Source organism: Gasterosteus aculeatus, chromosome 2 (genome assembly GCF_964276395.1).
Source record: "Gasterosteus aculeatus chromosome 2, fGasAcu3.hap1.1, whole genome shotgun sequence".
Classification (NCBI taxonomy): Eukaryota; Metazoa; Chordata; class Actinopteri; order Perciformes; family Gasterosteidae; genus Gasterosteus; species Gasterosteus aculeatus.
In genome coordinates, this window is record NC_135689.1 from 9,015,757 (window position 1) to 9,037,684 (window position 21,928).

Here is a 21,928-nt window from a genome sequence, read left to right on the forward strand (position 1 = left end):
CACCATCATCGAGATCATCATCGCATTCTTTGTCATTACCACCATCAAACCAGGTCTACCCGCTTCCCCCTCTGAGGTGCTGGAATTGACAAAAACAAAGTTTTGACTTGTGAATGTAATTACATATTTACAACTACAGAAATGTATAGAAGGATGGCCTTGAGAGTGGACAGTAATATATATATATCTATATATATATATATATATATATATATATTTTTTTTTATATTTATCAGATTTATCTTCTATCTGAAGTGATAAATGAATCATCAGATATTTATTCAATTCAGTTATTCATGATATTTCACACTTATATCTCTCAATGTTGTAGACAATTGTGAACATTATTGCACATCAATGAGCAAAGATGCTTTAAGCAAACCGTATGAGTTACTGAAAGCATTGCATTTATTCCATCAACTCAATAAACATAAAGCGGGAAGGTGGATGTTTTCCAACACACCCACTCCATACAGACAAACAGTCACACTCACACCTATGTGATGCCCAATTAGCCAAACCCACATGTCTATGGTCTGTAGGAGGAATCTGAAACCCACACATGCACAAGTAGCACACGCAAAACCCCATCGCGTTGACAAGTCTGGTCAAATACAGCACAAAGTGAATTCCTTGCACGTGTCACTTGTCACTGTAAAAATCAGTTTACCGCGACGACACCATCGCTGTTTGGCCACAATTACCACGGGTCAGTACTGTTATCTCCGGCTCTGAGGCAGCAATGAAAATGAAATTGAGCGTGCCACAACATAAAGAGGCTAAAGTAGGCTGTACTGCACTATGACGTACAAGGCATTTTTGAAACACACATCAATCTGACCTGCCCTTGTTATCCCTGCAGGAAAATGTAAGACGCTAACTGACAGTCTGTCCACATGACGAGCCACTCGGCATTCAGTCCGACCCCAACGTCCTATATCGGATTGCATCCATCTCTCACAGAAATCAATGAGGGCTGGAAGGAAGAAACAGGAAAAGATCATTTCTGAAGGGAGAGAGTGGTGAAGATATTGATAAGAAGAAAGCGGGCCGGGCCAGGCACACTCTCACACACACACACACACTCTCACATACTGCAAGGATTAACAGGGTGCAGGCTAAGGAGCTCCACTGCAGAATATTGATCGCTGAGACAACAAGCCATGAGGAGGGTGCCTGTGTCTGTAAAAAAAAAAGGGGGGGGTATGACCATTGAAACACACGTATACTAATAATAATTGATGCTGCATCTTCGGTGGGGTAGAGAACAAAGGCTATGAATTGGAGGGTGAATCGACAGGAAGATTTAGTTGAGCGACGGATACCACGGGAGTACAGAATGGTGAACGAATACAAAGAAAGAAAAACGTTTGCAGGTGGGCGGCTGGAAAGGCCGTTCGTCAGTGTCAGCAGACCGTGGTCCTGTCTGTTGGGTTATAAAAAGCCTCGTACAGTATGCAAAGAAGAGACGGCTGGCCACAATCAATAAGCTGCCACTGACCTTCATTGATCAGAGACACGAAGGGAATAACGTCCTGGAGGAGAGCCATGACGAGTCACATGACTGGACGAGTTTTATACACAGCGACCGTCTCGCTGCTCCACTTCCTGTCTTCTGTGTTTCCATTGTGGAAAAGAGACACGTCACGACAGTCGGGCTGGCCAACTAGGTGGCTTGTCCTCCTCCGGAGCGCTGGGGACTGAAAACCGCTAGCTAACCAACTGACCAGCTGCTCGCTAGCTAGCCTGCTAATTCCACCAAACGTCGACACCACACTGGTTGCAGACAACCGGCGGAACAAATTGAGCACTCTTCTGCCCGGTTGACATTTTCAGATGAACATGTAAATCGTAAAATTTGACTGATTTAATCTTTCCCTTACTGTGATGTATCCACTGCTCATCTGAGTCGTTAAAGCAAAACTTCACTTTTGTGAGTCTGCGACGTGCCGTCAGTCAATAAATGTAGTTTATGGCCTCAGGAAGAAACAATGTGAACTAAATGAACAAAAGTTACAGTAACTACATTGTGAACTGTTCTCCACCTATTTTGTGTGAACTCTACAGAAGAAGAGGACCGGGAGGCCCAGGGTAGGATTCTAATTGTCTCGATTCACCAAAATCAAATGGAGCAAAAACTGTCCGTTTACAAGCAAAGTCACGGGGACTGAAAAAACAAATTCAGTTAAAATATAGATGTACACTCTGGAACAGATTAAACTAAAGGAAAATCAAAACATTCAGATAATCCATCATTTCGTGCATTAAATAATAAATGTCTCATTGTAAGTTAAATCTTTACTCCAAAGCCAGCGAACATCTGTGAACATCTGTCCAGACGACAAAGAAGGGCTGGCCAGAAACACAACCACAGACAGCAGGGCACCACCACAGCAACACACAAACATGCACACACAACAGGCCTCTTCTTCTTGTGGTATAGAGTAATCTGAATACGTTCAACCCACTGCGTGCGTGTGTGTGTGTGTGTGTGTGTGTGTGTTTTTGGTCAGTGCTGAGCTGCTAGAAACCAAATGACCAGGAGGGAAGAAAACTGATCAATAAATATTGTGGCACCATGTGCATAATCCTAAAAAGAGAGAGAAAGATGGCTTCTCTTTACTATGTCTGACGTCACAAATGTTATTTCATATATATTTTTTTATTTACTTTGCAAGACAGAGGAAATAAATTGTGTTTCAAGATGAGCAGAATGGCAGGCTGAAAGAAGTGATAAAGTCGGCCATCTTGAGTGGGACCACACAGACTCGTCCCAAAACCACCCATTCCACACAATGCGCTGCAAAGGAGGCACATATTTGCGTGTTCAACCTGGGGTCAAGTTTCCCTCCCTGCCGAAAGGGGCTGGAGCTGATAAGAAATCTATCACAGGAACAAAGGCTGGTTGTGACCTTCCCCACTGAGGACAAAAAACAGATTTTAGTTGTTTTTTGTCCAGTGTGAGACGGGATTTAGAGAGCGTCATATAGAGGGAAGGATCACTGTTCTATTCATCTGTACGTGGACAGATCCTGACCTTGTCTTGATATAAGATAAGCACTCTGTATTCTTGTGTGTGAGTGCATGTGTGTAGCTGTGACATCCTAACAATGTACACGTTGATACACAAACTGTGTGTATCGTGATATCTGCAATATGAATCGATATTCACTGAAGGTTGAAGGGGAGACAGTAAATGGTCTTAAATGTTTATTTTAAAACATCTAACAACTCCCTTTAATCATGCTCATCATGTTGTTCTATTCTAGAAAATATATTGATAGATGGTAATAATAATCCCAATGAATTATTGAATTAAGTTGATCTGCCGCTCTGCCTGAATAGACATTTGAAGAGAATCGCTACAACGATTCGTTGATACATGTTGATATCTTGTTGATGGCAATCTGAGTTCACTGATAATCAGAACATGAGTTTAACAAGGGTCTGTTTACATGATTTAATATATTGAGATCCATATGATCACCGGTAGAAAAGTCCGAGACCCGAAGACATGGAGTTATAAATATCTTTCTCTGCTCTTGCCTTCCTTTGTACTGCTTATTAGCGTCAAATATAATATCCACCTGAAGTAACCAAATTCTAGTTTACACGGTGAAATAGTTTTTCGGAGGTTGTGAAGGAGGAGCCCAAATTCTATTCGGCCGCGTTAATGTTACAATGCAGCCAAAGCCACGTTCTTTGCTCCCAATACGCATCAATTAATTTACTACTATATCTGAAGCTTATACACATTGCTAAAATGCACTTTTGCAGCAGTTGAAAGTTGACCTAGTATCTCGTTAAGTAACGCAAGTATGAAAAACTAAACTCCTAACTGCAAACTAAAATGAAAAATGTCACTATTTTGGCGGTAACAGCATCCCTGTGTCCCTGCCTAAGACGATGAACGTCTTCCTGCCATACAGTTGAGAGCTCGGTTATCATAGCCTGTGGGTTTTTGTGAATCCAATTGTGTATACATGCATCCTGCTCTCTGCCCGTGTGTGTGTTTGTGTTTGTTGCTGCGGGCTATGAGCATACCATCTTTCCTCAGAGCTCATTTGTTCAGATCCCGGAAGCTCTGTGAGTGAACGATAGTTTTAGATATCTGATGTTTTTCACAGGTTTAACATCCAGCAGCACAAAGACACACACACACACACACACACACACACACACACACACAGACACACTTTCTCCAAGGTTGGTTGTAGTGCGTTTGTGTCCGATACAGCATTGCAAGCCAGGTGCTTTTCTTCAGGTCAGTTTGTTTTGTAACATCAACAACAGGATAGAAGAGCTTGTAAGTAGCAGAGGGAGAGACGGCTGAACACCCGACCCAAAGATGCTGCCGTTCACTTCCACGGAGAAATCAGGTGTTGGTGAGAAGCAGGAGAACAGATCTGGCTTGTGAGACTGATCACTGTAGGAAGTGAAGCCAGGCGTGGCAGCACATGTGTGCATGCGCACGCGTTCGTGCGTATCTACCTGGATAGACAACATAGTCTGAATTATCACCATGGAAACTGAACTTTCACAGACCAGACATTGTACAGCATATTCCATAGAGTGGCGGAGGTCATACCATTGTGTTACTTTTCAATGCTGTGAAGAGAAACTGCTCTGGGAAATTGTTGATGGAAACCAACAGTTACGTGATTCAACTTAAATCAAACAAGGTCCCCTTTTCAAACCCTTGGGGTTTTCTGAACACTGGATTATTCTACATATCAGGGAAAAATCCTAAATTGTTCACTTATTCAGTATGAACAATTTAAATGAAAAAAAAAGTGTGAGTCTGTGAGTTCAGAGGAGCAGCTCGAGGTCGGCGTTATCACGCGGGGGGAGTTGGTAGCCAGTCATCAACAGCAACAAATCATTCAAATCAAAAGAGGTAACTAAAGATGTCATATCCAAAACATGATGCATTATGCTGCAGCAGGGTGACAAAGAGGCGCACCCTCAGCCACGGATACAGGCATGGACACAAGAACACACGCGTGTGATCGCATGATTCTGCCGACTAGGGGTGTGTAGTATTGTCTGTATCTGCAGTAGACCACTATAATGAATGCCATATTATAACTTGCCACTGAAGAATATTTATAAAACTAACGCCACATTACTCCAATAAAAAGGTTGCTAGTACTGCCGATACCACGGAGAACTTATCATAACTGAGCAGGTTCCGGTCGCTTTTAGCTCAAGCATTAATTAGGAATTGCAGAAAGAGAAGCGTCTGAGACCACGAGGAATTTAGATGGCAGATGACAGAAATAAGGAGTTGGAACCTTTCGCTGCACGGCCACAAAGACGGGTGAGCTCATTCCAACGCTGTTGGCTTAAAACTACCGAGCGGTCTCAGCTAATCATTGACCTACAGGGTGGGACAAGGGAGTGGGAACTGCTGCAAAGCATTAAATCAACACTAAATCAACAGTTTCTTCATAAAAGGCAAGTGTGGAGAAGAGAGTGTGACTCCATGTTTTGTCAATTGACAGAGCGGGGCACCTGCCCGGCAGCTGGAAACGCCACCACCCCATCATCATTGGATCAGTGGTTTTCTTGGGCAATCGGAAAATAAGTCAGTCAGCCGGGCAACTCATCAGTCAGCCACGGAATAAGTCAGCCAGTCACTCTGCCCTTCCCAAGAAGCCGGCAGGGGCATGGATACCAGAGATTAGTGCAGTGTCCAACACTCTGAGCCCCACTTAATCCAGTCAGTCACAAATCTGCCCCGAGCATGACGATTAACCCCTTTCTCCCCCTCCGCAGAAAGCAATCCTAGGGATACACATCCTGGATTAGCGCAGGCAAAGGTCACTGTCGGACCTGGCTAGTTTCACCCTGAGAACCGATACGCAACGCTGCTGAGCTGCTGTCTGTCACCACAGCCACAATTACTTTGAATCATGCACAAGCGAAGACAACACGTGCACCAATGAACTGGCAAGAATTCATATTCAAACCCACATCAATCGGTGTCCTCCTTTACAACGTGTTACTGCAGTTGATTTAAAAAAAAGAATATTGGCAGTTGAAAACATGAGGATACGTGGCGAGAGAGAAGGATATGACATACGTCAATAGATGCATGGATATGCACAGTGGATTTTTGTTGAAATGAATCAGTCTGAAACTAGTCCAGAAGGCAGAACTAAAACTGGCCTAACGCCAGTCCAAAACATCTTTGTGAAACCGAGCCCAGGACTCTAAGGAGAGAGGAATTGGACATTCAGACATTAGACATTGGACATTCATCAGAGGAACCCAAACCTCAAATGAATTCTGATGTTGCTACAGTGAATGTGTGAGTAAATAGGCAACTGCACCATTTGCTAACACGTTAGCTGTAACAACTTATGGAATGGATGCACACCTAAAGTTAATTACCTTGAAACTATGGGGGGGGGGGGGGGGGGTTCTGTGGCTTTTATAACTTGTCAAGGCGGCTTTCCCCAGCAGAACCATACCTGCAGTCCAAGAGCTCAAGAGGCCAAAACCTAAGGTCATTAAAATGTTGCTCCTCTATCAACATTTTACAAATCAAGTGGTTGAGCTTTTGCAGGAAAATGTTAATATCAAATATAAATATCATATATAAAATATCCAAAAATATTCATTCAGTATCCATCTCTCTCTGTTGCAGGAGCACTTATCACTAACTTCCATGGATCGTTTATTTTCCATACTGCCAGACTGCTTCCGGCCTTCCAGATTGGCAATAATCAGCACTCACCAGATTGAGTTGTCCATCTCTACTACAACAAAGGTCCCTAGTGACCAAGACGGGCTATCGCTTCATTCCATTACAGGTCGGAGGAAGAGGAAGAGAGCCGGAGGGGGAGTGAGGGCTTTAGGGGAGGAGCAGTAGTTTGGAGTTCAGATCCAGCTGTATTATATAGCTGATCTCTGCAGGGACTCTCTGGTTCCAGTGGTTGAGCAGTGAGCACGAACAGCAGCATGGCTGCCGGGCAGCACTAGTCCACCACAGACAGCCGGGGTAATCACATTAAAATGCTGCTGGTGTCACTCACTATGAAATAAAACACCGCTCTATGATCGTTGAATGTTGGGAGGATGTTACAATGTTTTTTTTACCAAAGTTAGAAGTTTTAATTAGTGCACTTGATAGGTCTTAGTGTCTAGTTTGAGATGGGTGGGGTTTAGCCAGATGATGCCACCATTCTGAAAACACAGCAGTAGAATAGGAACCGGGGTTGCGATTCTTTCCTAAAAGTGCTCTAGTCAGTCATTAAATGACTACGGTCAAAGGAGAAGGCCTACCAGCACAGAGGAACAACAACAAAAACAACAACAAAAAAGGGTGCGAACTGCAGCTCTTCCTTATCTTATTAAAAATAAACTATAAAGTTCTGAATGGAAGTACAGAATCAGAAACTGTGATCCACTGCAGTGACTCGAGCAGGAAATATTCTTTACAGGTTCTTCACACAGAGCTGCTGAATGGATTTTATCCTCAGAGTTTGCTGTGAACTCTTAAAAGAATGTAACCCTTTCAACAGTTAAACACAATGCCACGTCTTTCAAACCCAACCACACACATCTATCAGAAGGTTTAGGTTTTGTTGAGCTTATGTTAAACGAATATGATGAAACCTAGAGTGGAAGCAAGGAATGAAAACCATGCGTGATGTAAAGAAACCACAGGGCGCCTTAGAAACCTGGACTTCCTTTGATCCATAACATTTTATACACAATACATCAGTCTTTAAACAGGTTACTTTAAAAAGACTCTTGCAGAACGATGTGCAATAGATAAGATCCAAATGTCATGAGAACTTTCAGGGACAGTCAACCGTTCCCTTAACTGGAATGCTTTACAACACGGCATGTGAGTGATCGCACACTAAATACATTAAATCTGTTCATCTGCAATACAACCTGGAAGAAGGCTTCCTATTCGCAAGGGTTTGTCTTGAACTCTCATGGTTTTATGGTTCCAACCTAAGGAACAGCGAGCTACACAACGCCACGGGCCGTACTAGTCACACACTGGGTTTCCACGGGCCGAGCTCATCAAGCACTGAGGACACGGAAACCACCCGCCAGGCAAAGGCAGACAAGAATCAGAGACTTTCACAGCAGAATGGTGTCAAATGCGGTGACATTCTCACGCTGACTTATGAAACACGGACTAATAATAATTATTATAGCAGTGTCTTCATTAAAAGGGCATGATTGTAAAAAGAAAAAAAAGAAAAGATTTATGCCGACAATAAGCATTAGACTGCAAATGCAGGATGTGTTATTATTGTGGACTAACAGGACGCACACTCCCAGATGACTGGCGACAACGTCAAAGAGCGCAGGGACACGCATGAGGCTTATTGTACGGTGATGATTTGGGACTTATTACGGTTTGATCGCCATCAAAAACCATTTTATGAAATTACAAAACTGAGAAAGTAAACCGAGCTGGACATGAGCAGAGGACTTTTACTGACTTTTGAAGTATTAATTAGGGAAAATACCTGTGCAGACATGTTGGTGTGTGAATTTGCATAGATAGTTTGCATACACGGCTCAAATCAAGAATCTGCGATCATAAAAACCCACGGCTGGTGTATTTGCTTTCCAACCACAAACAAACCGCACCACTGTTTGTTGGTCTCTTTGGTCCACAGCGGGGTTCAAATGACACTTGTCACACCTAAACAAACAGGTTAAGAGTGAAAGCGCCCTGAAGAGTGATCAGTATGCCTCAAATGGGACTCCAGACACAGAAGTTAAACTTAAATCATCACTAGGGGCGTCAATACATAATCCTCGCACGGTTGACAGCACCGGTCTACAACCAAAGCAATAAACAACAGCAACATTTTATGGTGTGTTAGACCAAGATAAAGATGAACTGAGCGCTCTGCTCCTGCTTCGTGTTCTGCCATCAGCTCCTGTATAATTACCACCTAAGGACAGCTCAGGTAAAGTCTGTCCTTCCGCTGGTGACTCATCTGCAGGGGAGGAAAAATACCAACTTTTGATCTTGAGACTGTATTTGTTTCTTGCAAAGAGATTTTGTTTTATAAATATGCAAAGGATATAAAGTGGCGGGGGATTGAAATAAATCATGGCCTTTTTTTAGTGTTGCATCTATGATTTATATTGTTTATTCTTTCAGAGTCAAACACACCTGGTTAATGTGAAAGCAGATCAGATGTGGTGGTAAATGTGAATGTATGTGCAGAGTCATATGTAGAGTTGACCGTCTTGCTGTCTGACAGAAACACTTATTTATCCCCCTATAATGTGCGTCAGCAGGTACTCATGCCAGCATATTAGTCATAAATGTCCCTTGGACAAGCTCACTGAGAAGAATTCCTTTGCATTCAAAAGGTCTGGGAAAGTGTCTGAGCCTTTGATCCATTCATCGCATGGGTGTGTTGACAGCGTGACTTAAGGATGAACATCATACAAATGTCACGTAGTTCAAATGCAACGACACAGCAGCCGTTGGCTCTCTGGAAAGGCATTTTCACAAAGGCTAACATCTACATCGACACGTAGGGACATAGAGAACTATTTAATCGACAGAACAATGTTACATTCAGGTAGAACCTATAAAACAATCAACTTTTTTGTGGCCATAGTTGAGTTGCACAATTTCTATGGTTTACATTACCATGTAAATTAAATCTTTTTTGATGTCGGACCTTGGGTCTTTCAAAACAAGGAATTTGGAGACGGAGCTGGTGAAACATGTGATTAGTATTCATTATTTTTATCAATTTCACAGACTAAATGATTAATCCATTATTCATTATCCATTAGCCGAAGAAATAATGAGTTCTAGTAAACAATGAGTCTTTAGCATTTTTTATACAAAAAAAACATAATTTTCTTCAGCTTCTCGCTGTCAATGACTCCTTCCGTAATTTGATTATTATTTTTGACTGTTTTGACAAAACAACATGTTTTGTCGAACACACCTCAAACTGCTGCAGGTGTGCAGAGCTGAACATATGTGATAATTAAAAACGTGTTAATTGCAGCTATAGATTCAAGGCAGGTGTTTGACACACAAATAAAATGGCATTAACCGAATGGAAATACACAATACAGGGGAAAGAACAAAACGCTACAAAGAGCCTTCCCAACATCCGGCAGAAAGAGGCTCTAGGAATAGGAGGGACTCACCCCCCCCTCCCCAGAAGGGAGATGAAGAGGATGAGGAGAGAAAGGGGATTAGAAGGCAGACTATCCTTCCCCCTCTGCCCGGTCACGGCCAGGTCAGGGTGGGAAACTGGGGCTATTTCGGAGCACGGAGGAACAGGCCCTCCCAGCAGGATTTGTCCTGGGAGACGCTCCTCTAGTCCCACTGTCCTCGCGCAGAAGGCTAAGAGGGGAAATCTGTGAATGTGAGACAGCAGACCATAACAGCACATTCCTATCAATGCGAGGCAGTTGAAGCTTCCAATTCCTGTGGTACAAATAGAACGGCCGCTACTAACAAATAGCCATTTGTTTTCTCACAAAAAGAAAAAAAACAACACTCATAGATCTCTACGGTACCCAGCAGGAAGACGAGACGTTTCAATTGGATATTAAAATCCTTTCAATACGGACTGCACATAAAACTTATTCCATTACAAGTCAACTTTTAACACAACTATATTCTTGTTCTGACAGCGGCTGATTCCCAGGCAAGAAACTTGCCAAAGAGCCGTTGAGCAAGGCCCTGCAATCTCAGACCCTCATAGGCTGCGGTTCTGAATCCAGATTCCATTTCTGACTGCTGACCTCCCTGGGGAGGGTCTCTCACTCACATCAGCAGACTATAGTGAAGCATCAGCCAGGTGGCGCTGTGCTACAAAATCAACCTTACTCATCACACAGTGAGAGAAATCTTAACATGTCCACGAGGACGAGTCCCACGTTGTCATCGAACCCATTCTGATGCTTTCAGCAGCTGGCAGCCATGAAAATATTCAATATAAAACAAACAACAAAACAAAGCGCAACAAACGCATGTGTGTTTAGCAGCAGCGTGTCAGAATGCGTTCAATTAATACTACTAGATATATAATTTAACTAGTTTCACAATCCCCTATTGAAACACAGTTTGAGAAATGATCATGTAATCGTATTAACATGCTTATAGTCTTTAAGTAAGTAGTTGGGTTAATTAAAAAAAATATTCTCTCTTTATGGGCTATTATTAAATCCTTGCCTGGCAATAAAAAATATGCTTTATCCACATGAGCACAATGTTAGGAGAACCTGAGACAGAATGCATTCATGGAAGGATAAAAACAGAAAATTGGATTAAACTCGAAAAGATATATTTATATAAAATAAATGAAATGATGTACTACCGGTCAATAGGTATTGGCAGATATGCACGTCAAACATCTCGTGTTTTTGTGCCTGATGCTCCATACGCTCATAATGGTCCATTCAAAGAAAAGGTTTCAATGCTTGGCACGCGTTACCGATTGTTCCTCACTGCGGGCGGGTGCTTGGTCATCGCGCATCAAACACCCACCCACTAACTCCTCTGTCCACACACACACACACACACTCGGGCATTAACGGAACAATGTGCGTCTGTCAGGAGCACGCCGGCCCGCTGCACTCGTTGCGTTACACCAGAAACACGGCCATGAATGACAATGAAGACCGCATGCGCGTCGCAGCGCGTGCGTTTCGGCGCTATAACGAGCTGCATGCGGTGCGGCTCGCAGCCCGCTGCGCTCCGCTCACCGCCGGCACAGCAGAGAAGGACCACAACGCGATGCAACTTACGCAGGCGCTCCACCCGGCGAGCGGCCCAGTGCAAGCGGTGTTAACCGGGCAAAACAAAAACAAAAACAAAAAACAGATCAATGTTGTTGGTATTTCGCTCGCATCGACAGCTGACGCGCGCGCGCCTGTCAATAGAGCATCCAGCAGCGCGAGTGGGGGTTTGACCGCAGAGCTGCTGCGGGCAGCCGCTCGCCAGCATACGCGAACCAAGCAAATAAATAATAAAAACACGCGGAAAACGCCTTCTTACCTTCACTTCTGTGAGATTACAAACATGAAAGTCGACCCACGTTTTTCCCCAAGTCGTGTTTTCTGGTTTTTGCGGTCTGGTTTAATTGTTCATTCACTCGCCTCCCGTTGTTGTTTTTTTTACTCTTTAGTGTTTATGTGACAAGCACAATATAACCTGCTATTCGTAGCGAAGGGAGGGAGTGAAGCCAGAGCACACAACAGGACCCTCAAGACTCGACCGGAGGGGGGCGGGGCCACGGCTGCTTACATCACAGAGAGAGAGAGAGAGAGAGAGAGAGAGAGAGAGAGAGAGAGAGAGAGAGAGAGAGAGAGAGAGAGAGAGAGAGAGAGAGAGAGAGAGAGAGAGAGAGAGAGAGAGAGAGAGAGAGAGAGAGAGAGAGAGAATACTACACACCCAGATGCCAGATTATTTGGCATGCCTAGTAAGAACGGATGCAGTGAATACGCATTAGATGTTAGAATAGAATACTGATGGTCCATGTAAATTTGAGTCTCATTGTATTCTAGTTTTAAAAAAAAATGTATTTACCAGTTATACGTATTACTGACGATTTAAAGGGGACACGTTATGCATATTTAAAAATATACACCTGTATGTTACTTGCGTTTGGGAGGTTCATCTTGATGCTTTAACATGCAACAGGCACTTTATTTTTTCTCATACTGGCTTTCTGAATATACCTGTAGTCGCTGTCAGATATGGATGCAAGCTCCCTGACCTCACCCGGAGGTTTCTGACGAGCACTTGAGAAGCACAAAGTGGGCGAATACACCCGTCGCCGTCTCGGCAGGGATGACGCATTCGTATCCTGACTGATTCAAAAATGGGCAAAGAGGTGGAGCGGTGGCAGAAAGGTGGTGGAGCAGAGGCAGGGTGACGAAGCGGAGAAGCGGCTTGTGGCAAGCGACCTGCGGCGACTCCCATTCGGATTGACTTGCGAGAAAATGGTATTCTTAAAGGGTATTTGCATTGTACGTTGTCACTCAGCAGAGAAACACTGAACTGCAAAGCACTGGCCGTGGACATTGTGTGAGAATGAAGTAGTCAGAGTCATTTTGCATTGCACGACGTCTGGAAAGGTTCCATCACCCGTTGGTAAATCCTGGGCACTGAACTGCCACATCCATCACGTGCCGGCAGGAATGATGATCACACAAAGAGGCTCTATGGTTGTGATTTTGGCCGCATCATTCCAAGAGGCCAAGAGGTCAAATTCGCAAACATGTTTTGCCCGTGGTTGGTCAGGGCAACACAAAGAGACCACAGGAGCCCACAGGAGTCCGGCCCATAGACTGTATACCTGTAAGTGGATGTAATCACCATGAAATCAGCCATTGGTTTGTGGGTTAATGCTTTTGAGACACTAGTTCAGCATTACGGCTGTAGCCATCTCGGCTTTTGTCCGTTGGCATCTTGGTTTTCTGAAACCTGAAGTCTCATGAGAGGGTGGAGCTAAGTTACAACTGAACAAGAAGATTTTTTTGTTCACCGAAAGGTTACAACCAACTGAAAACTCTGAAATGGTTAACATTCTAAATGGAAAATTTGGACTACTCCCAGATTGCTGCCACAGCGTTGTGCAGCCTGCACAAGGTCGCCGCACCATGACATGTATCCGACTTTCTATATTCTACTCTAGATCGGGCCATAATCTCCAAAATGCTAACCATGCTGTAATGAAGATTTGAAACTACAGATCATGACTCAAGTTCACAATTTCCTAATAAATCAAGCGAGAAGCATTACCTTAAATGACTGAATTCTTATTGCAAAAAAGGATTTAATTACCCTAAGCCGACCCAAAAAGCACTAGACGCTGTGACTTCTAATTTAAGTAATACCTTCAGTGCATCTCAAATATAAATGCAATATATTGAAAAGCGCCTTCTGCTGCTGGAGATGTTTTAATATGTTTCTTAAACAAACACAACGCAGTCAGACACTTCAGGAACAGACAGGGTATTACATTTCTTTTGCACACTGACCTTTACTCTGGATTACTCATATAAAAAGTGTTTAACCACTATCCATACTCATGAAGCTGTTGCGTGTATGTGTGTGTGTGTGTGTGTGTGTGTGTGTGTGTGTGTGTGTGTGTGTGCGCGCTCGTGTGAGCAGCATGTGTCCTCTCATACATTTCCATGACAAACCTGCCCCCTGTAGGCACAGGGTGGAACTGCTGTCGATTAGTCATTCATGGCCTCGCTCAGGGCCGAGTGCTGAGGGGATTGCAGCTTTGAGTATGTGTCGATAAGGATGTGTAAGACCTGCTTAACAGAAAAACGGTGCGTGGCGCGAAAGAGAATTCAAACTCTATAAAAAGAGCTGAATTTGAAGATGTTGAAACTTTCAATGGAAAGATCAAGCTTTCAGACCGCAAGTGTGATTAGTTTGTTTGGTAATGCCATTATTTACAGATTAGATTAAAAAATTAAAACATTTGACACTATTTATACATTTTTATTCAAAGATTTGTGAAATTGGATAATAATTGAAATATATAGTAAATTCATAACCGTATCTTTATGGGGACCTTTTCATTTTATCAAGGTAACAAGTGGTATTTTTTTGCGAGAATATATTTAGTGTAGGGGAAATAATTCTTTACTTCATGGTTGAAAAATGAAATAAGAACAATTGCATAGTGGGAAGAAACAGGCATTTAAAGGGATATGAAAAAATAAAATGAAGGCCATTTGGTCAGTTGGTAAGTTATAATTAAGTGGATGATAATATATAATTTTATTACTTTTATTTTTACAAGGTCATTTTTTTTATGTCTAAGGACATCAGGGCAACTTTTTTTTAAGTGAGGGACGTTTTGGTGACGTTTCAGTTCCCACCAGAGATTCACAGCGTTGCTTTGAGATTTTGTCGCAGCAGTGTTGTTTTGAGTGTTTGTGTCATGTTGTACAACTTTCAAGGGGCGTTCCACCCCTCTGTACTGTTGGCTTTGTGTTGGTTTCCGTGCACCTTCGCTCTCATCGTACAGTTTTGGCGGGCGAGTTAAGTCTTATGTAGTCTCACCTGTCAGACTGAGCATGAAAAGGGACACATGAGACATGAAGCGATCCCCATACTTCATATTCAATGTGCTGTGCACTTGCAAACCATCAAGGGGATTTTCTTTCAGGCCGGTTTCCATGGCATTGCTACTTTATTGGACAGTATACACTGGAGAGAGTCGGGCAGCTGGTGAGAGGATAAGACCTGATAAAGGTCATGCCCCTGGTGAGAACCCAATCCGAAGGGCTGCAAGACTGACCAGCACTTTGTGTCTGAGTCTGATTGCAGCAGATGCATTTAGGGTTTTTAGAATGTGTTCATCACCACGACAAACCAACAAGACAGACAATCTAACGAGAAGAACTGTCGTCTGCAAATTGTGCTCTATAACTCTCACCTGCGTGAAATCCATGTATCTTAATGAGAAAGTTCAGAGCAGTGTCTATAATGTACTTTCAGTTAATCATTTACACCCACATCCAAACATAATGTTAATAAGCATATTGTTAGAAAGGTGCATTGTCTAACATCTGGCCAGAGATTTAGTTTAAAAGAAGAGGTAATGCTGGCGTTACATTTATTTTGTTCCACCTAAAGAAACAAAAGGGCAAACAGTGATGTTTTGGGGATTCAGGGGAGTCGGCCAGCCTCAGACCCCTGACACTGGGGTTTGTAATGGGTGCTCATTAAATAAGTAAGGGAAGGAGGGAGGAATGTTTCAAGAGAAAGCTGTACTGTACTCATGAACTTAATTGCCATGAATTTGTTTACTTGTTCTAGGAAAAAGTCTCAGATATAGAAACAAAAATAATTGGAACTAATGGATGCGTCAACGCTTAAATCATCATACTACCGGTGGCACGATGAATATTCCTTCACCTTCACCCGTAATGATCTGAAAGAGTCCTCCATTTGCTCACCTTAAATTCATACACTCTTATTTAAATGTGACTTTATACAGTCTGTCATGTATTGGACACTGTAAACACTTATGCTCTATGTATGATCACAACCAACTTTAAAAAGTGTTTTAAACTGACAATTACTGTAGTGTCCCACAAGGCTGAGTTCAAGGCCCTTTACAGTTCAACAGATATACGTTTCCACTTGGTTCCACCATACAGACACACAGCATTTCTTCTACCATTCCTGTGTTGATGATTCCCCATCATACACATCAGTTTCACATGAGGAACGTTGCCCTATAAATTACATTGTCTTCTGTAACATGACTCCAGACACTGGACCCAAACTTTCTGCAGGGCGCAACAAAGACATCACTGAGATCCTGGTGGTAGACTAGAGATCCACTCCAAAATGATCTTGGAAAAAAATTATTCTCTTCTGCGGTCTTTTTGTAATTATAATAGACCAACCCCCATCCTATCTCTCCTCTACGCGCGCGCACGCGCACACACACACACACACACACACCCCTCCTCCAAAAAATAATGAAATGTCTTTCCTCCGGAGGTAGCTGAAATAATGGGCAGGGTGAGGGAGAGCGGGAGACCATAAACGATAATGAACCACCTCATTCTCCTTTTTTTAATTCCTTCTCTGAATCATCCTCCAACCTCCTCCCCCTTGCCTCCCGCCTTCCCCTACAAATGTTCTCATTTTTTAATTTTCACCCCGTCCGAAAACATCCATCCGCTAGAATGCTGATTTTCACTCCTCCTCCTCCCCATCTTCCTCCTTCCATCAGCCAGATCGGGCCGCCGCCCAGCCACCTCGCTCTCCTCCTCCCCCTCTCTCCTGCTCTCCTCTCACTCTTTACCCATTTCTACATTGTCGGCAGTAGCCCCCCCCCTCCCCCTGCCCCTCCAATCCCACGACCCCACCACCTCCACCCACCTGCCAAGCATCCTGGGTAATTTCCTCCCCTTATTGAATTGGGACGGGGGGCGGATGGAGGCAAAGATAAAGGGATGGGCAGATGAACACAGGCTTGGGATGTGCTAATGGAGCCAGTGGAGGATTCACAAATATGCCGTACTTCCTCTTCTTCCCTTTGGCTCATGTTCTCTCTTGAGAAATTCTACAGATGTCCTTCGCTGCCTATTTCCCTTCTTTTCTCCCTCAGATTCAGACCTTCTGTTCAAAGAATGCTATACTATTGAACTATCTTGCACACACACACACACACACACACACACACACACACACACACACACACACACACACACACACACACACACACACACACACACACACACACACACACAGAACCTAAAGCTCCCCCGTGTCTGTTATTTCTATAGGTGAGTGAGTCATTGTTACTCTATTCCTGTCTTTACATTTGCGCCTCTGGGCTGAACGCTATAATAATTATGCTGCACAGTCTCATCCACACACACACACACACACACACACACATTCTCTGCTAAAGATCACCTGAAATCAGAGTGACAGGATTGAAAGACGGTCCACTCAAACAAATACATGGTACATGAGTATTTAGCTGGAGGTGTACGAGGTTGGAGGTCGAATGAACGGCAGAAACGATGCAGCTTCTCTAAAGTTTACTTTAGAAATCATCCCTTTCAGCACAGTGAGACAAATAGAAAATAAAATGTATGGTAGTGATACTAAAATAAAAATTAAGTACATTCATATCATTGCACTGCAGTTATTGGCCTCGACAACGAAGATGAAGTATAATATGAAAGATGTGTCTTTATTTGACTGAAAGAACAAAGATTTAAATAAAAGCATATCGTCTCAAAAGTTTCACCATGACTGACGTGAAATCCTCCAAACGATTTGACAAGCTGAGAGATTCTGAAGATTGTGAATATTGACAGCTGCGGCCATTGGAGGAGAAGTATTGATCAATTATCAGTCATCACTCGACTGCATACAGCACCAACATATTATATTTATCATTTGCAGGCTGCTTTTGATGCAAATCAATTCAACAACACTGACATATACTTGAACTTGTGTTACAACATTTAAATGAGTTTTACTTCCTCAAACTAAAAGCAACCATTATGGGGTAAGTTAAAGGGTCAAACTCACAGTGACTTGATGGTAAAAACCTTTTGCCTTTTACTTTTTTATAAGTGAAAGCGCATGTTGGTTTTATTCATTGCTAAAATTCTAACAAGGATGATAATGAGAACCTCGTCAATATGTCATCGCAAACGAACTGGAATGGCTTTGACGTGGTGTCTCCAAACAAACCGGCACAACTGCAGGTGTGATGCTGTGTGTGTGTGTGTGTGTGTGTGTGTGTGTGTGTGTGTGTGTGTGTCTTAGAGAAACGGACAGAAAGAAAGACTGACACGCTGATAGACAGAAAGACAGATTGGCTTTCCAGTGTAAATTGGTACTTCAGTGTCTCTCTCTCCGTAACTAATTAACTCGACGCTCAGGGGCCTGGCTTAATTGGAATGAGCTCAACCCTCTGCTCGCCCACCCGTTATCTAGACACACACATATACACACACACACACACACACACACACACACACATACAAACAGGGAATATGACTGACAGCTAGTGTGGGGCACTGATAGTCACAATGGTACAGGATAACTATCACACACACACGCACACTGAACTGCTTAAGCACCAATCCAAGTCAAGAGGAACAACCAATCGTCCTTCTTTTCTTTCTAAACCATTTTTGAATGTAATTTGTTCACATCTTCAAATCGATCACAAGCAGAATATACACAAACAACACTCTTTCATACGGTTTTACTCTACTGACCTTCAAGACTCGGAGACAGAAAACCTCACATTCTTCTCATTAGTGTTTTAATTGCGAGCTGTGTGTGTGTGGGAGTTTTCTTTCCAGAAAGGCATTAGTGGGCCTCGTGGTTTACTCCCACACGCATGTACGCCATACTGAAGTGTGAAAAAAAAAAACACCTGCTGGTTTGTCGAGATTTACTGTAGGAGCTCACAGGGAAAGTCCTGGGTTGTCAGGGTGCACAGGCTCACGCACACACACAGCCTAGATTCTGTCCGACCGCACGGACAAGAAACATGAATTCATCCTCACACCGGAGCCGGAATCAGATCCAGAAAGTCTGTTGTTTAGGTGGCAGCAGCCGCACGTACCTTGTTGTTGCCCATGCACTGCAGCTTCATGTGCTTCATGTAGGTGGTGGTGAGGGGCATGTTGTAGTCGATCACCTCCAACACCAGAGAGCTCGGCCTGTCGTTCTCTGGAGAGACAGGGAGAAATCACAGAGGGGAAACAATCATTGACCGCTGACAACAATCTCTCCCCCCTTTTTCTACCTGTGATAATATATGATACAGTAACATTACGGATATATATGATGTGATTTCATTTACTAATTTACCTTTGTGTATTCATTACATGAATAAGAAGTTATGAGACAGCGCTGCGTCGTTCACTGAATGGTATTAACAACAGGCAAATGTTTTTCTTTGAGACAATTTCTTCCCTTTTCCCATCCTGAGTCTGTCACACCAGCAGCAAAGTATCACGTTGAAGTTTTAAAAAAGGGAATTTCCGTAATTTGTTAGTTATTTTTTCATATGTTGTGATGTGTGGAAAGACCCCAAATGAACACTGTGAGTGGACTATTTGAGTACAAGTGAATGAATCAAACAGGATTTGTACAAGAATAATTCTGTCCCAAGCTTTTTATCCATAAAGCAGTTAATAATGCTAACGCTAGTGTCTATTATCATGCCCTGTCGGTAAGCCAACACTAGAGGACCCTCTAGAGCTGGAGGAGGAGCAGCACCGACTAACAGAGGCAGTCCTACTGTGTGAAAGTCACTCAATCCAAACTAAACTTCTCAGTTATTTATTCTTTGATTTTTTTCAAAGAACAAAAAAAAACTAACCGCCTGTATACCAGATGTTTGACTGTGATCTATAATTGGATCTGATTCACCATACTGGAAATTCATCATGTTGGTTATTCTCTACACATGTTGTTCTACTATGAGAGGCATCCATCCTCAGTTGCACTTCTTCCCCCACAGAAAATAAAAGCACATGAAAAATGGCAATATCTCCACCCACACGTTCCTCCTCTGCCTCCGCTCGCAGTTATTTATCTACCGACCTTGTAAATGACGGGTCTAACGTCTGGGATGCCTACAGAACAGGCGTGAATACTGGGATCAATATGGCTTACGGAATAGACAGGGCCGTCACCACTGATTGGTGATTGAAAGACTTGTTGGAGGACGGGAGAAATATAGAGTATCTGTTCTCCAGAGACGGAGATAAACCGACACAATGTACAAGCACCAGAACACTGACCAGTTCAATGGATTCAAGATTCTAAAATGTGTCAAACTAAATTTAAAAAGTGTCAACCACGACTGATTGTTGGTTAGGAGTTGCCAGCAGCCCATGAGTACTGAAAGTTGAGGAGAATACAATAAGACATACATGGCGTCAAGACAAATAAAACGTCAAGTCAAAATGATCTGCATAACACAAGACACATAGCAACTTTAGCACGTAGATGCATAAACATGAACCTGATGACTTCCTAGTGTTATTTTTGTTAAGTCGTAGATAAATTGACTGTTGGCTTCCAGCTAAAGTATTTTTATCTTTCTTCTGCATTACTCACGTTAACTGGATTTTATCTATAAAGGCCAGAAATGTGGAATTCAGCTTAGAACACTGTCCATCCTCTTTTGTTTTAACACTACGAGCGATACAGGTCGGTCTCTTGCTGTGTGATGCGCTTCAAATAAGAGTCAAGCTCATCTCAACCTGAGCTACAATGACAGCGTGCTTGATAAACGCCTCCCCCAAGCAGTCCAAATGTCAGTTACATCTGTTTATCCAAAATGTCATCGGACTATACATTTGTATGAAATGTCATTATTAGCATATTATTATATCTTGAGTTATGGTCAAAAAGGGTGTTTTGTGTGGTCGCAGTGCCCCTCGACCACAAGCTTGTAATTAGTTCACCTTTGAATGGTGTTGTGCCAAATTTGAAGACATTCCCTTCGGCACTCGCAAGAATGTAATGGACGCACAAATGGCCAGACAACCCAACCAGGGAACCTAATGACTAAGGATACGGACGCATAGAAAAAGAAGCAACCTTTCCCTAACACACACACACACACACACACACACACACACACACACACACACACACACACACACACACACACACACACACACACACACACACACACACACACACACACACACACACACACACACACACACACTGTCAGCCAGCTGCCTGTGTCAATTAAACATGGACCTGGTCTACGCTGATTAATTGCATTTAATAATTCACAGCTGAACTTTAGTGGGAGTCACTTCACGATAGCGATAAAGAGGGCCGAGGCTGTATGTCTATGCGTGTGTGTGTGTGTGTGTGTGTGTGTGTGTCGGGGGTGAGGCAGAAGCCCCGCAGGGAATGAAGGCAATTAGATGCTCTCTCTGAGTGGCATACAGTGATGTGGCACAACACACACATTGAGTATTACAGCTGTTGTAATTAGTCTGTGAGTGTGTACGTTTTTGATTGTTTACTCAGATTTATTCATCTTGTAATGTAATAATTAATATTAAGTCCTGTTAGGAAAAGATATACGATTTTACAACTAGCCTCTTGTTTAAACAAATGAGCAGCTGGTCCAAGCAAACAATTTGGATCACATGGAGGACATTTTTCGTCCTCTGTGCAGACTGACATTTCTTCTTCTAAATTCCAAAGTCTCTTCTTACTACAGACCCCCACCCACCACCCGGCACTGCATCTTTCTCTACCCCGTATCTGTGGGAAATTATCTCGTTTCCTGGGCCATTTTCTTTGCTAAAAGCCATTAATTAGGCTAATTGAGGAGAGGGACAGGACACTCCAATGACTCCTCTGTTTAATGAGGGACGAGGCAGAAAAAAGAGGGAAGATGGGGATGTGGTG

At 43.0% G+C, this 21,928-nt stretch overlaps 1 protein-coding gene across 6 annotated transcripts in view; it reads right to left on the reverse strand.

The window, feature by feature from the left end:
* nol4lb (nucleolar protein 4-like b) overlaps positions 1-21,928 on the reverse strand; it is a 96,041-nt gene that overhangs the window by 50,135 nt on the left and 23,978 nt on the right. For 5 of the 6 annotated variants that reach the window (XM_078090551.1, XM_040193237.2, XM_078090553.1 and 2 more), the window contains one exon: positions 19,104-19,210. In XM_078090551.1, coding sequence (XP_077946677.1) covers positions 19,104-19,210 — 107 coding nt within the window. Of the gene's footprint in view, positions 1-12,019; positions 12,241-19,103; positions 19,211-21,928 lie in introns of those variants that run through there. The other variant, XM_040193239.2, reaches the window with a different exon arrangement.